General features: G+C 32.5%; 1 protein-coding gene across 1 annotated transcript; it reads left to right on the top strand.

The window, feature by feature from the left end:
* Window positions 1-335: 335 nt before the first annotated feature.
* LOC148601183 (uncharacterized) lies at window positions 336-2706 on the top strand. The gene is made up of 4 exons (XM_088556374.1): window positions 336-411; window positions 681-710; window positions 1638-1982; window positions 2592-2706. The coding sequence occupies exons 1-4, from the start codon at window positions 336-338 to the stop codon at window positions 2606-2608; spliced, it is 468 nt and encodes a 155-aa protein (XP_088412500.1). The 3' UTR covers window positions 2609-2706.
* The last annotated feature ends 14791 nt before the right edge of the window (window positions 2707-17497 follow it).

The raw sequence follows: 17497 nt of genomic DNA, 5'->3' as shown, positions 1-17497 counted from the left end.
TTGCTTTATTTTCGATGATTATTTCCAACTTTTGTATCAAAAATGAAATACACTTTTTGTGATATTTTGCAAAACTATAATGAATATTAATGACTAACCATGTAAACAATTTACATTTGATTTTTTCTTAAAATCGACTGAATCTTAGGCCACTCATTTACGTCTATAGTCATATCATATAACTATTACAAGATATGATTAAACTGATTAATCTTAAAACATAATAAACAAAAATGATAGAAAAAAAAAAAAAAACAAACCAATTTTCATAATTTTTTATCCAATTTACTGATAGGCGTGTTCTAGTGTCTATACTTGAATCTCATTTTAGTATCATGCAATTCCTCAGCTGTGTATCTCTCCTGTTGGTTGCTGCCTGCATGGTAGGCGCACATTTCCCCAGTGGGGGAGGTTATTATGGTGGAGGATGATACATTGGTAAATATCTTTTTGATACACATGATTAATACGGTTTCGCTATGAACGACGAATATAGCTTACATGCAGAACCATTTCTAGCGATAAGACTTTGAGAAATAGAGGCGCTATTATGACTTAGAAAAAATGATTCACCTTTCTTTGAAAAACAGCATGAATTTGTTTATTATTATGATCACTTTTGCATTGTAATACATACATTCTACATTTACCACGACATGTTAATGTCCGTTTTGTTTCAGGTGGAGGATATCTTGGTGGTGCTGGACTAGGTATGAAACTTTAAACATGTGAATAGTTTTTTTAAGGAAACTTAATTCTTATTTAAGTACCTTTCTGTTTAATAATCAGGCAATGGGTGGCACATCATATTTCTCAATTTGGCCTTTTTTGTATCAAATATATTCAATACATCTAGAAAACAACTGAAAGGCTATTCAAATTTATCCTGAAGAATCTGTGATGTAGATATTTTTTTCCCATCATTTTTCCATAGCGCATTTCAACTAAATTTGACCTATCCAAATCTTAAAAAGGCATATTTTACAAGCGCTTTCAATTGATGGTTATTTCTGGAGGTTATCAGGTATAAATACTGGCTTAATGCAATAAAATCTCTGCGTTTTTTCATTCACGTGCCTCATCTTATACACATTTGGCCTGATTTTTATACGGAGAAGTACTTAAGTCATGTATGTACAAAGTTTCTTCAGTACTCTCGACCAACCTGTTTGTAGTATGGTCGGTATTGAAATCATAATAGGAACAAATATAGGAATCATTCCCAATTCAATGTTTTTGGGTTTTTTTTCTTGTGTGTGTTTATTTTTTTGTTTTGTTTTTGTGTTAATTGTTTAATTTTAATTTATCAACAAAAAAGTAAACAAGCCATTCGACTGGCGAATTTGCATAACGATCATATGCCTTGAAATTGCAGGATGAAATGTAAATCAAGAACTGGGTAGTATGTATATGTATAACTAGTTACATATTTTTTATGATCTTGCTTTTGACATGCGGTTTTAGGCCATCAAATATGATTGTAAAGAGACTTTTCCTATTTGGGTAATCATCAATTAGAAATGATGACAGAACTGAATAATTTCAAAGCAAGCGTTTAACTTACCGCTGTCAAAATTCAGCAGATCACAGAGGATGTATACAACATGAAAAAATACAAGTTTTTGTATTATTCATAGGCATTAAAGTTAAAGAAGTGGGATACGGAGGACTAGGATACGGAGGACTAGGATACGGAGGTCTTGGATATGGAAGGCTTGGATACGGAGGTCTTGGATACGGAGGACTTGGATACGGAGGTCTTGGATACGGAGGACTTGGATACGGAGGTCTTGGATATGGCTACAGATCTGCCGCCGTTGTCAGTGCTCCAGTTGTCAGAACATCTGTTGTTAAGGCAGCTGCACCTGCTGTTGCAGTGAGCAGTGGTCCCACTGCAGTTATTAGCAGTGGGTCAGCCCTTATCGGAGGTGGTATCGGCATCGGAGGAGGTATCATCGGAGGAGGCATCATCGGTGGTGGTGGTAAGTTGTGAAGGAACATTTTAATCAGACAGTTCTAAACATTTAAGTAAAACATTTGTGACAAGTACCAATTGCCCAATTGTATTAATTGACCTAATATACAATTAGTGTGCACCTTATCTACAGCGTCTGATTTGTTGATGATTTATTGCATCACTTCAAAATTGAAGTAAGAGGACTGCAAAAATCTCTCTGATCTAAGTAAGCAGTTACAATTACCTCCCTTTGACAAAACTTAATCTACTTAATACTTCACTTGAAACGAGATGGGTTTTTAGCCAATATAATAAGTTCACAGTTTTGTAGTCGTATTTCTATCTGCCTCATTCAACCATTAGCCGTACACTGAAATTTACTTTTTTCTTTGCTGAAACAAAATACACAAATCTTTGCTATGACTAGAATCAAGAAGAATTTCTAAATTCTACAAATGCTTATTAACGACTGCATTTAGTTAGTTTCAAGAAAAAGAGTTGACATGTTTATATGAGTGCAAGTTTTATTATCTTTGTTCTGTATTTGTACCATTATTCCTCGCCCTTATATAAGATACGCTCAGATGTGATTTGTATTTATTCCGATTGAATAGATAAATTTTCTCTTTTTCAGTTGCTGGTAAATATTAAATGTAACCCGGATTAACCTTAGATATGACCCTTGTACAGACGCCCTCGTTACATACAAAACTTTTCTACAGAAGTGCTTCAATAAAATATTAACTGTTTACTGTACTTTTTTATTTAATATATTTCGATTACTATGTGAATATCTACTTTACTGTATATACAACTACAAATGCGACATTAACTGAGTTTGTGTCTCATTCAAAAGAGTTTAAAAAACATTTTGCTATGCATGTTAATCTAAATATTGATGGTGGTAAAGAAAGCCACGTCTTCAGGAGTCAAAATAATGGCTCTTACACACTTCAAATGTGTAAAACAACATGACGTGTTTAACTCTGCCATATACTTAATTTGCCTGTCCCAAGTCACGAATCTATAGTCCAGCGGATATCGTTGTTTTTTGAAGTTCATTGTTATCCGTTTTACATTTTGTCTATAGATAAGTTCGATTTTATTCTTATATGAATAGTTTCACTTCATTAAGTTTCAAAGCTTCCTTTATTGTATGGGGTTTGCCCATCTAACGTGTGATGACCTGCAGAATTTTAATTTTTTGTTGGTTGACTTTGGGTGGATGACTGTCTCATTGGCAATCATACCACATTTTCTATTTTTATATTATAAAACAACACTGTTATTAATGAAATGCTTATGCTTTAGTTGTGAGATCAGTATTCCCAACAATGTTGACTATAACCACATTGTTAGGAATACTGATCTCACAACTAAGGCATAAGCATTTCATTAATTACGGTGTTGCTTTGTAATATAAAAGTTTTGAGTTTTTTTCTTCAATCAACAGGAAGGGAAAACAAAAACAAAAACAAACAAGACAGAACAAAACCGAGAACAAAACAGAAGAAAACAACAGGCACCCGCCGAGTACCTTATATGATCAAATCGGGGTTAAAGAATTGAAAATAGACTTACGCTTGACAGAAAGAAAGAAGGTATGGAACGTATACTGATTTTACCAGATAAAAGAAAACAAAAAGCAAAAGCAAAAAAACAAAAAAAAAAAACAAACAAACTATAAAAAAAAACAAAAACAAAACAAAACACCAAAACAAAACAAAACAAAACAAACAAACAAACAAAAAAAACCAAAAAATTAAAACGTCAATAACCGAATTTAAACAGTGGAGTTTTTAGGTTCCTTTTAAACATTTTTTACATAGCGTAGTTCAGACGGCAGAGAATCTACCACAGGTTTTTGTTAGCACTTTTGGACTGTCACAATTATCTGAGCATAACGATGCAGAGGGTCTATAGATAGAAATCAGTTCCTGGAGATGTGCCAATGCTTTGAATACATACTGTACTATTTTTTACTGACAGCGATACTGTATTGGCATCCAATGAATAGTGATAAGAACAGGTGTGATGTGAACATCTTTCTTGGTTCTTGTTACAACTATTGCTGCCTTATTTTGAACACTACTGAGTTTCGCTATTAAACTTTAGTAGTCTGAACTTAAGTCTAAAAGTATTTAATGAACACACACTAACATTTTACCGACATTTTCAGTTATATGTGGTAGATTACGTCCTATGTTTCTAATTTGATAGGAACAAAGGTTTACTTATTGCACTTCCTCTGTGTTAAATACTTAAGGATTTTTTGAGGAAAACGCCAAGGATTTTTTACACACCGAATTTCAATTTGTATAGTTCCTTTGAAGGCGAGGCAGAAATCGGATAAGTTGCTAAGTCGGTGTTTCGGAGCGAGCACAATAAGTTCCGTCTTATCTTGATAGAAATGGTTGGAACTCATCCATCTTAATATGGTCTTAAACCTAATTATAGCTCTTTGAGATAGTATTAAAAGTAATGCAGATCGTTTGCTTAAGTATATTTACGATGTATAACGGGAATATTGTTCATTGGCATAAATAGAACATTTGATACTTTAATCACAATGCATAATAATATGAATTAAAATCGTTTGTTATAGTAAACGTTCTCTATTTTTGCTCAAAAGACTGTCAATGTAGATACCAGAGAGAGCCTATGATATTAAGCGCACATATTTAACTTTATTCCGAATATTTTGTTAAAAAAATCTTATGTCAAAAAAAAAACCCAGAAGTTTTCTGTATCAAAAGTGAATGACACAGAATATATATTAAAATTTCGAAAGAAATAAATTAAATTGTGACCAGGTGAAGAAGTTATTTCCCTGTATTAGAAAGTGAATATGTACTTTGTTTATTCCTTACTATTTCGTGTAAAAACAAACTAAATGAATGCTACAACTGATCAATACGATACTTGTATAGAAGTAATCTAGGGGACGAGGATTCAATTAGAAATCAAAAGAATGTAATCCAGGGACAAATACCAGACAGGAAACCAAATTCACACCAAAAGACCATAATGAACAAAGCAACAAAAATAAATAAGCGACCTGAACTTCACTAAAAACTGGAGTATAAAGTGAAAGATTATTCTTAAGTACAAATTCATATCAAATTCTGACCCTGTTAAAGGTACAGGGTGATCGTGGCGTAGATAACTCTTCGAACATACGATGATATTTCAATCTACATATGGTACATTTTTACATAACGATAATCCTTTCTGTATTCAGGTCTGTATCTATGAGAAAATTGTACATTCAACTACCCCTTATATCAAAAACTTATCAAACCAAATCAAGAACGATAACTCGTGCAATGTGTCCATTCTGTGTCCAATGGACAAAGACCAAAATCAGTCACAATGTGTACAAGTATTGATTTTGTTCCATTATGGTAGTTTTTAAACCTTATAACCTTCAGAAATAACCATAAAAATATTTTTAAAGCTTGGTTTTTTTGAAGATATTGATAAAAGCGTTTGACAGTCATTTCTTAGCCCGCCTTATTTAAAACTATTTTTTTAACTAAAATTCACTTTTTAGTTACAGTCATATGATACGATGATTTTGCAAGAAAAATACATATATGTAGAAGCACTGAATATTCGTTTTTAAAAGTTTATAAAAACAAAACGTTAACAATGTTAAAGAAGCAATAAATCATAATTAGGTGCATTATAATTCATACAGTATAGTTAAGTGTCAGTCCATGTAAGAATCAGGCAGTGAGCGAAACATGGTATGAACAAAACCCACCATTTTGTAATTTGACTATTTGCACCATCAGATAGAGGAAAAAAGACAATATTTTCTACATCATTTTAGTGCATTGAGTTATAATTGCATTGACATGCACTGAAAATAAACATATAAAGGACAGATAACCGGTTTAATCATTAACCAACGACGGTATAAAAATAACAAGATTTGACAAGCTCCTTCACTGATTACCCGGACGTCAATGTATGTATATCTCATGAACATTAATGGAGAATAGTTGGACAATTTCCTTTTTATTTTATTTCTTTTAAACAATGGACCACAACCATACATAGACTGGCTAGCTTTTTAAATATTAAGACAAAAAAAAAAAAAAAATACCCGGCGTGCTATTTTGCACAATTACAATCATATCTGATAATTTTACATAAGTTTTAGATGATACATTTCATTTTACAATGGAGAAGCCTGCAGTTCACACCGTTTAGTTGATATTTATTTCTATAGGGAATTAACCTACTATTCTAACCTATTTATTTAACGATCAACAGAGCAACCGATTTCATTCCTAGGTATCAAGTAATTTTTTCCCTTTTAGCATCATGCAATTCCTTAGCTGTGTATCTCTCCTGTTGGTTGCTGCCTGTATGGTAGGCGCATATTTTCCTAGCGGAGGAGTTTATTACAGTGGACTTAGAGGAGGATACGTTGGTAAATATCATTTTAATTCATACTGACGAATGTAGATTAGCACCATATCTGATGATAAGGACTTGTGAAATAGGGCCGATATTATAACGCAAGAAAAATCATTTGCCTTCCTCTTTAATAACTGAATTGATTTGTTATTATGATACATTTTACATAGTTTACAACATGCATGACATATCAATGGTCAGCGGACACGTTGGTGGTCACAGTGGTGGATACATTGATAAATGTCTTTTCATGAACCTAACCGCTTTGGTTTCATATATAAATGTAGCTTAGCGACAAGAACCAGCCAACCAACATTATTACTAAAACCTGGCAAGACCTAGCGAAATATTGCAAATGAGATACTCAAAAAAGTTTTATGAAAACATTTGTACCTGAATTTTTCACTAAATGTGATTGATAAAGCGATATATTTTACATTTATTCTATAGAAACCATGAATCATTAATGATGAATATCCATATTGTTTCAGGTGGTGGATACCTTGCTGGTGCTGGACTAGGTATGAAATCGTAATAGTGTGAATGCATATAAAAGAAATCTTATAAATGTCAAATGTTTACTTTCATAGTTTAAACATTCTAGTTGTTTTAAAAGTCATGATAAAATATGCATTGCATCCTAAAATTAGTTTTCGGAAAATAAGCTGCCAAAGACTTAAATTGAGCGTGCAAAGACTGTGTTTTTATTCTATTTAAAGCTTTGATTTTAAATAGTCAAAAGCAATATGAAATTCTGTGAAAGTACTTTAATTCGTGGGTACCAATATTCGTGATTTAAGGTAAAATGTTTAGTTCGTGAATTCTTGAATATTCGTTGATTTGACAACTCTATCACACTAACGAATGAAAAATGCAGTATTCGTTGGGAATTTAATTTCGTGGTTTACCAAATCCACGAAATCCACGAAAGTTGGTACCCCACCAACAATAATACTTTCATAGAAAAGAGAGAAAATTTCATGAAATCTTACACATTTCGTGCAACAATTTTACTTTACAGAACTCACAATTTCAGCAAGACATTAAAGTTGTCATTGCTTTCCATCTTGGAATTTGCGCAAAGACCTTTTACTTAGACAGTTTATGATATATAAATTTGTCCTATTTCTTAAAGTGTTTGTATTCTTCTGTATCGATAACTCAGGAGTTTAATCCGAATTCAACATTTTTGCGTAGTTTGTTTTATTTTTGTATTTGTCCAATCACTCTCAGGTTGGGGAGGGTTGATTGCTCACAAATATGTTTAACCTCGATACAAACTTTATGTGCCTGTCCCAAGCCAATAATCTGCACTCCATTGGTTGTCGTTGTTTTTTATGTTCATTGTTATTCGTTTTCCGTTTTTTTTATTTATTAGATCGATTTTCGTCTTCTATGAATAGATTCACATCATGTATTTTAAGGCCTTTTCCAGCTTGCTTTATGGTATGAGTTTTGCCTTTCATTGAAGACCTTATGATGACCTTAAGAAGTATAATTATTCGTTGTTTCTTAGGGATGACTGTGTTATGGGCAATTATACCACATCTTCTATTTTAGATGTATACCATACTACATAAAAAGAACACATTTTTACTTCTAGGTCTTAAAATTAAAGACATAGGAACTGGATACGGATGACTTGGATACGGAGGACTTGGATACGGAGGTGTTGGATACGGAGGTCTTGGATATGGAGGACTTGGATACGGAGGTCTTGGCTATGGTTACGGATCAGCCGCCGTAGTAAGTACTCCAGCAGTTAGTGCTCGGTTAGTAAGTGCTCCAGTTGTCAGAACATCCGTTGTCAAGGCGTCTGCACCTGCTGTTGCAGTAAGCAGTGGTCCTGCTGCAGTTGTTAGCAGTGGATCAGCCCTTATCGGAGGTGGTATCGGCATCGGAGGAGGAATTATCGGAGGAGGCATCATTGGTGGTGGTAAGTTGTGAAAGAACATATTCACGAGACAGTTCTAACCATTTCAGTAAAACTTGTGTGGAAAATACCAATTGCCCAATTGTATTAATTGACCTAATAAACAATTATTTTGCACCTAATCTACAGCGCCTGATTTATTAATGATGATTAAATCACTTGAAAAGTAAAGTAAGATGACTGCAAAAAATTATCTAATCTAAGTAAGGAGTCACAATTATCATCCTTTGACACAATCTTCTTTTTATGTTTACTTCACTTGAAACCAGATTGAATTTTAGACGATATAATAAGTTCACAGTTTTGTAGTTGTATCTCCATCTGCCTCCATAACCATACACTAAAATTTACTTTTTCTTTTTGTTGAAACAAAATAAACATTAAAATAAAATTATTTATTTTTCATGACTAGAATCAAACCGAATTTCTAAACTTAATGTCTGTTATGGTAAAACGACCGCATTTGTTCGGTTTCGAGAATAGCTTACATTTTTGTACGAGTATCCTTCGTCCATATTTATATTAGAAACGCTCTGATGTGATTTTTATTTATTCCAATTTGATAAATAAATTTCTGTTTGTTTTCAGCTGCTGGTAAATATTAAATGGAACCCAGATTCAACTTAGATATGACCTTTGTACAGACGCCCTCGGTACATGAAAAACTTGTCTACAGAAGTGCTGCAATAAAATGTGAACTGTATTGTTGTTTTTGCTTTACTGTTGAATCTGTCTATATAATTTAGTGTAAACAATTGTTAACTTAGATAATTCCTCCATACAAAACTTTACTGGACCGGAATTGTCTTAGGTGTGAAGGGACTGTGACACTACAAATTAAAACGCAACACCTTTTGCTATATTTCATTGAATAGAAAAAATGAGGGAAAACCTAGCAATTAAGGACGTTGGCTGCTCTGTTAAAAAATTACATGGTTTTCAAATGGCTGTGAAATCTTTGAAGATTTTTAATACTAAAACAATATGATAAGAAAATAGTGACGGGTCAGTGTGATCATTTTGGAATTATAAGCATTTTAAATTAAAACAAAAAAAAAATTGGAGTTATTAAGAAAAAAAATGCTGATGCTTTGAAATGGATAAAACCAGATGAGTTCAAAAACCTGACAATATTGGCTGAACGTAATCAGCGAACATCTTTGTTAATTACGAAGAAGTGCTTAAAAACATAAAAAAGCGGTCAAATTAAACCGAATACGATTGAATTTAAAGCCTCCCTTTTAAAATGTTGAGACACAGGAAATTTTTTTTACCCCAATCAATCTAATTTTAGATAGATAGTTAATTTGCTTCAGCTATTAAAAGATCGTTGGCTAATGTAAATTGAATATTCTACATATGTAATGTGACGTACGTCAAAGCTCCGTAGACACCAGGCATGGTAAAAAGTGATAAAAAATTATGATCCTGCATTTCATGCTCATAGGCTGCGTCTGTTAAAAAAATATGAAGAAACTAGTCCAATTAGAATGGAAAAAAATCACAGAAACTCCATTTTATCATTGTTTTACTACGGGCTGCCAGTTTATGTCGTTATTTAACCCCTCGCTTTCGCTCGGGTTAAAACAATGCTACATAAATGGCCAGCCCATGGTTTAGAACTTATGAAATGGAGTTTCCATGAATTATTTCTTAAATAAATTTTGTTGAGTATTGAAATTACAAAGAATCACAATGATTTACTTCAGCAATTAAAATCAGTTGGTATTTGTGAAGATTTCGTGAAGATTTTCATAAATGGATTCAATCATATTTGTGGTAATTTAGGACAACATGTCAGTTGGAATGGTTTTTATCATAACCTAAAACAAACTACTGGTTTTCCCCATTGTTCCATACCTAGACCTTAACTTTCTTGTTTTATATGTGAATGATTTTCCAATATGTGTAACACATCTATATGCTTCAATTTTCGCACACGATACTGAAAAAACCAATACGCCAAATATCATCAGCAAAATCCCAAAACATCGCCTAAACGTGCACATGAAGCAGAGACGATGTACATATATGGCTATAGTTTATGCGCGATAAACCCAGATTATGGAATCTTTGTTACTGTCGCGTGCCATATACATAAACAGTGTAGCTAACCAAATAAAATGGATAACACATAAAAACTGAAAATAAGAGAATTAAGACGTCACACACACACAACAAAAACAAATCACTAGCAATATGAACTCCCACAAAAAACCCGGAAGTGACATGAGGTGTTCCGAAAGGGTAAGCATATCCGCCAACAGCAGCACCATCTAATTAATATTAAAGTGTACAAACTGAAAGATTATCCTTTTGTTCTCTCTCTCTCTCTCTCTCTCTCTCTCTCTCTCTCTCTCTCTCTCTCTCTCTCTCTCTCTCTCTCTCTCTCTCACACACACACACACATAAAGATTTACAAAATAAACTCAGAAAAAATATTCAGAGAGACAGTACAGAAACTGGGAGTAGATGCACCGGTAGGGTAAGCGTCATTATTATAGATACAGTCAAACTTCGTTAACTTGAACTGCAAGGGACCATTGAAATGTGTTCGAGTTATCGGGAGTTCGAGAAATTGAAGTGCGTATATTTCCGGATTTTTTTTCGTGCCGGTCCGAGTTCGACTTTATCGTTAAAAGTTGCCTACTTCATACGAAGTTGTGTTAGTTCGTGGATCTTTTTCGTTCGCTTTTGGAAGATTATGTTGATTTGTGAACATTAAAAATGCTGTGTTCGCTTGTAAAAACGTTCAGAGTTCGAGTTTCTTGGTCAATAATTTGTTTTCATCCCATTTTCTTTCATGCTTTTATCATACCGACTTCGGAACATTCTCGAACTTCAATCAGTGTTATGTTAAAGATCAAAACTACCTAATTAGTGATGACTTAAATTTTAACTGTAATTAACTAAAATGACACTGATTAATGATAGGGTGTCAGTTTTCCACACCTTTTATTACCCTAGCTGACAAAATTGCTGACGAGTTCGAGTTAGTGAGGGTTATTCTCTAAGATTTATCACCGAACGGACCGACTAGTCAGTTCGAGTGTTCGAGAAATCCAAGGTTATCTATATTGATTATATAGGAGAAAATTTTGGTACTTTGAATTGTGTTCGAAAAATCCCGGGTGTTCGAGCCATCCGAGTTCCAGCGAGTAAAGTTCGACTGTATATAAATGCTGATCGGGTAAGCACAATTCAAGAAAGACAGAGTTATCAAATATAACTATAAGTACCTAAACTATAGTATTATATATGTTCTATTTCTTGAAGTTACTTGTAGGACTATTTAAATAAAATTTTGGTATTAACACTTTAAATCAAAAATATGGTTAATTTCTGTACAATAATGTAATTTGATTTTGTGACACATATATATTCGAATACATCTGAAAGTTTTTCATTATTAGCTTGGTCTTATGACACTCTTAGATATATTTATTTTTTGCAATACATGGCTATATTTTGAGCTTGTCAATACTTGAATAAGCCAGTCTTAGAAAAATAAAGGAAATTACTATTTTTTTAGCTCCTTTAATGTCAGGGGAATGCTGTGAAAAAACATTTTGGTGATGGAGTTGAAATTGAAATTACAATGTACTAAAAAAAAAAGTTATTCGGAACAATATATAAGAAATAAATCGGATTTAACTCCGTTTAATCATTGTTTTACCTTAGGCTGACTATTATTATTTTACCCCGAGCGACAGTGTCTCCGGGATTTATTTCAATTCTAATGAGACCACAATGTTACTTTTTACATTTTCGTGTGACCTTTTACGGTAACCTAACACCCGCAATATTTTTCCATATTTGTCTGTACACTTAACGCTAGCTATGTCAGTTGAAATGGTCGCCAGTGAAACATTGCTTTGTTTTTTTTTCATAATGAAGGAAAGGCCAAATTAGATAGAACGTTGTTATGGCAACAGTCGTTAGCATTGTAAGATCATTGTTCACACAGGTAAAATGTTTCATTTATTGACGATTATTATTGTTTGGTTTCATACACGTTTAGCTGAGTTTGATTATTAAAAATAACCATATGTTTTTTTCCAGTAATTTAAATTTGAATAAAGAATATCATGATACATTTAAACACGTTGATAATCGAATTTATCTACTCTTGATATATTTATTCCTGAAATTTGATTCCTGTCCAACACGCTGGCTCCTAATTCCGCAACTCAACTATCTATAAAGCAGAAATATGATAAATATGATGATCCCATCGTTAGAAAATCTTATTATTTGATATACAAGCATAAAACTTAAAATAAAAATGTCATTTGTTTGTTTTCGTCATTTTACCCCTTATAAACGGAAGCCGACCAATCAAATATTTGCTTGTGCATATCAGCACCTTTTTCTTTTGAGAAATTTTCACTTAAGTGAAAATGAAATACATTTTATAATCAAAAGGAATTTACAACAACAGAAAACTGAACTTCTTATAAAGTAGATATAATTATTCAAATAAAAAAAGGAACAATTCTCATTTACTTTAAACGAGATCATTTCAGCGAGTTCCTTATTTAGGATGTACCTCAAATGACACAAAATTCTTATTCTATCATTTTCGCCTAACCAGCAAAAGTCTAACACTTTTCTAAAGGAGTGATAGAACATTACATGAAGACAGATCTCTAAGTACTTATTTTATCTTCAATAAATGTAACTTTTTTTACGAAACAGTGTATATTTTATTAGTAATAAATTGTGGAAACTTAAATGTCAATGTATTTCATCACGTATGAAGGATGGGCCAGATTGTTGATGATTTTGTAATTTCTTTTGATTCGATTACCATATTTCCTATGATGTATTTGTCAAAACTTCTGTTAAGAATTTCTCTGTCGAAGAATCAGCCAAATCTTTATAAGGGGTTGTTCACATGACAACACCTGAAAATACAAACAAACAAACAAGACAGAGATTTTATTGAATTATCCAAGTATCCTAACCTGGAAGCCCGGGTAATATTTTCGTTCCACAAGTTTCTCTCAAATATAACCCCGTTTCACCAGTGACGTCTTCTGTCTTTTGATTGGATGAGCAAATATATGACGTTATTTTATTTACTTTTATACGTTCCAATATACAAATTTAACGAAAAATACGTTAAAATATTTTCCAAATTACTTATATCATTTTTCGATGTAAATGCACAATTATATAGTTAATTAAGAAAATCTCATCTTAGTTTTTATTCTATTTCATAAGCGGCAATTTACTCATATATTGTGCATATCCGCCGCTGTTGACCTGAGTCTAAATTTGCGATCCTAGTGTCGCTTACGATGTTGACCTGGGGACCAGATTACCAAGTATCCATACATCATATCATCAAGAAATGACAATCAAACACGTACAAAGAATCAAAAGTAATCGAGTAACCCAGACTCTACAAAACATTTGAAACATGGAGCAGTTGCATTGGTAGGATAAGCGTCTTCTACTTTTGTAGAAACACCCACTGATTTGCTTATAAAATGTGAACAAGAATAAGGAAACTTTTTTATTTTCAAATTGATAGATCAAACAATTGAAATGCATCAGGGGAAATTGGCAAGATTTTCCTGCATTTTGCCCAATTTGGCCGAATACCTGAAATGTACTTTGAACTGGGTCAGGAAAAAAAAATTACTGCATTTATTTATATTGCCAAATACATTTTATAAATTTTAAAATGAGTCAGACAAAAAGTAGTATTACTTTTTAGGCTAAAAACCACTAATTCCACTTCCCATAGGCTTCTATGCTAATTTCACAATATTCAATGGCTTCTCTGGACTTTACCTTAACTTTAACCTGCAGAGGACTATATATCAGCATGATTCTATATATGTCAGCTCACAATCCTCAGAATGGCATGTGGGGTTAGCCGACTTGCAGTGCAGTACTGGTCACCGGAAGTGAAGGGTCTATAAATAGCATGGGAAATCCCAGTGTTTTCACAAGATAGGGGTATATTTAATAATCATTATGGAGATTAGGCTTCACATCACAAGAAGCAAAATGCACCTATAAAATGTACAGAAATGTTTTTCCTTTCAGAAACTGTTTTAATTTTTTAAATAAGATAAGAACTTTTTTCACAGCACTATGAGGAACAGGGGTAATTTCTGCGTAGGACTATTTTTGCGTACGTTCCAAATGCTCATTGGTTGAATTGGTGGTCTGTAACCTAAAGGGTCACTTTTTGTCTTAGAAAAAATAAATAACTATACAGGTATCTTCCTACACACATACTGAATGCATTTGCAAAGTTTCAGTGAAATGTGACAAGCACTTTTTTAAATATTTGATTTTTAAATATAGGGTAACCAAGTTGTGCGAGCAAAAAAGTGACAATATTCTACCATACTTAAATGCATTAAATATTTGCAAAGAACTTTTTCTGACTTTTCAAATAAAAAATATCAATCACAACTTGTTTTTTAACAATATTAATGAAGAAATAGTTTTAAAAGTAATAATTTTCTGAGAAATTGGTCTATTTTTAAAAATTTATTTCTGACATGCCTCCCCCTTTTTCTTGATCACATGTCAAAAATCCTAAATCTTTAAATTTTCACAAAAGGTGATATATTTGGCTTTAAATTTGTAAATACAGTGTTTTCACATTAAAACATGACCAGTAAAGGGCACCTAAAGCAAAAAAAGTACTCAATAATGGATTTTCCATGTTGCCATAGGGGAATGCTTATATGGCCTTAACCGCAGTAATGAAAGTGAGTTTTTCCTCATTTCTAACCTAATTTTTGCTCAAATCTACACAAAACTTGATTTCAAGTGCTTATTACCACCATATTTAGGTAAATATAGCCCTAAAAGTTTAATATTTGATATTTTTACTAAATTTTCTACACTGTTTACAAGATAGGACATAAAAATCAGCCAAAAAGACCAATTTTCCATAATTTGGACCTATAACTTAAAAAAATGCATATTTTGAAGGATTTTTGTAGTGTATTCCTCTCATGGCAAAGTTAACAAGATCTTCAAGTAGTTTAAACCTATTTCAAAAAACTTTTCATTTTGCTATGGCTTCAGCTTAAGGCCAAAAACCACTAATTCCACTTCCCATAGGCTTCTATGCTAATTTCACAATATTCAATGGCTTCTCTGGACTTTACCTTAACTTTAACCTGCAGAGGACTATATATCAGCATGATTCTATATGTGTCAGCTCACAATCCTCAGAATGGCATGTGGGGTTAGCAGACTTGCAGTGCAGTACTGGTCACCGGAAGTGAAGGGTCTATAAATAGCATGGGAAATCCCAGTGTTTTCACAAGATAGGGGTATATTTAAAAATCATTATGGAGATTAGGCTTCACATCACAAGAATCAAAATGCACCTATAAAATGTACAGAAATGTTTTTCCTTTCAGAAACTGTTTCAATTTTTTAAATAAGATAAGAACTTTTTTCACAGCACTATGAGGAACAGGGGTAATTTCTGCGTAGGACTATTTTTGCGTACGTTCCAAATGCTCATTGGTTGAATTGGTGGTCTGTAACCTTTACACAACACTGTAATTGCTAATTGGAATAATTGTGCAAATACCATCACCACTTGAAACCTAGACTGAAGTGTATCTAAGATTTTACAATGATAGGAACTGCTTAATAAAAAAATATGTTTAAATAAAGATAAACTTGAAAGTAAACTTCTGAATGGGAAAACAGTGCAAGCTTATTGATATATAGAGGATATAAGACGCCATACTTCGGGGTAACCAAAATACCGAACAAATAATCACAAATACTCCCCCAATATTTGAATTAGAGTGCTAGAAGTTGCCTCGATCACCTTGAGTGGTCCCGTATATCTCAATAAATGATATGGGCCAAGCTACAACCAAAAATATCCATGCAAAATGTATGGAACCCTATGGAATCAATATTTAAAAACCTTGATCCGGACAAACAGTCAAAATACTCTTACGTCACAGATGCCTGATGGTTCATTTAAATAGCGCTAGTTTTACAGTTGTTTTCTAAATGTATTAAATATATTTGGGAACAAATTCCAAACTGGGGAAAATGGTGTGCCATCATAGCTTGATTTTACACAGAATGGTAGTTAGATGTCTGTAATTATAATTCTGTGAAAACCATAACAAAACGTACCACTTCTTTAATGCAAGTGTATTGACTGTAAACTTAATCAAAAATTAATTGGCTATGTTATTTTGTTGAAAATATCGTCTCTATAAGCCATTATTTATGTTAGTAATATGTACCATTATTCTGTCTTGTATCTTGTTATTACTATTATATTTGTTATTTTTTAAGAATTGATATATTTTCATGAACTTCGTTCTGTTACTAATCTCTCTAGTAGCCAATGATGCCTATCTAGTAAAATCACAGTGCTCATCAACAAGGAATATGGTACATGTAAAATGAGTAACCATTGGAAACTACATTTTTACAAGACTACAACAACAATAAAAGTGTTATAAATCCAATATGAACATTACTAACCTTGAATATGTTGTTGCTTTCGAAAATTGTATCTGATAGCTCTTCAAACGTATAAGTGATTATTACCATGTTCACGTGCATCAAATTGCACCTGGAAAGTACCACCGTACGTATATATCACATTGTCCCTAAAATAGTTATATAATAATGAAATACAAGCCGATAATGAAACCTTTTTGGTAGTCATAGGTCGATTTGTCGGTTCTGTTTTTAATACCTGTTATTAGAAAAGTTGACTAATATATTAGGTCTACAGGAGTAAATAGAAAATGCTATGTCGATATACAAGTGTTTATTCCTATCCTACAACATTTAATTATAAAATCGAATAACAATTTATTTTTGTTACAGCATCACTTCATCTTCGTTTCACAGTTTCACACTGTCTAAGGTATATGGCACGAAATAAAGTCTGCAAATGTGTGAGTCATATAAATATTTATATATATTTATATAATATATATTTTTTTTCAGCATTAAAATACTCATTAGTGTTAACTAACAAATACAAATACAAGAAAATATGCTAAGGTGTAACTTCTTGGAAAGATGAACTGATTCCCAGAACATAAATAAATAAATAAATAAAAAAAAGAAAACAAAAAGAAAACAAACAAACAAACAAACAAATAAAATCTAATAACTAAATACATATAACATCAAATATGTTAATTATCGGT

Source organism: Perna viridis, chromosome 12, assembly GCF_037379345.1.
Source record: "Perna viridis isolate PV_CMFRI_1.1 ecotype Kerala chromosome 12, ASM3737934v1, whole genome shotgun sequence".
NCBI lineage: Eukaryota > Metazoa > Mollusca > Bivalvia > Mytilida > Mytilidae > Perna > Perna viridis.
This window is presented reverse-complemented; position numbering and strand designations above follow the sequence as displayed.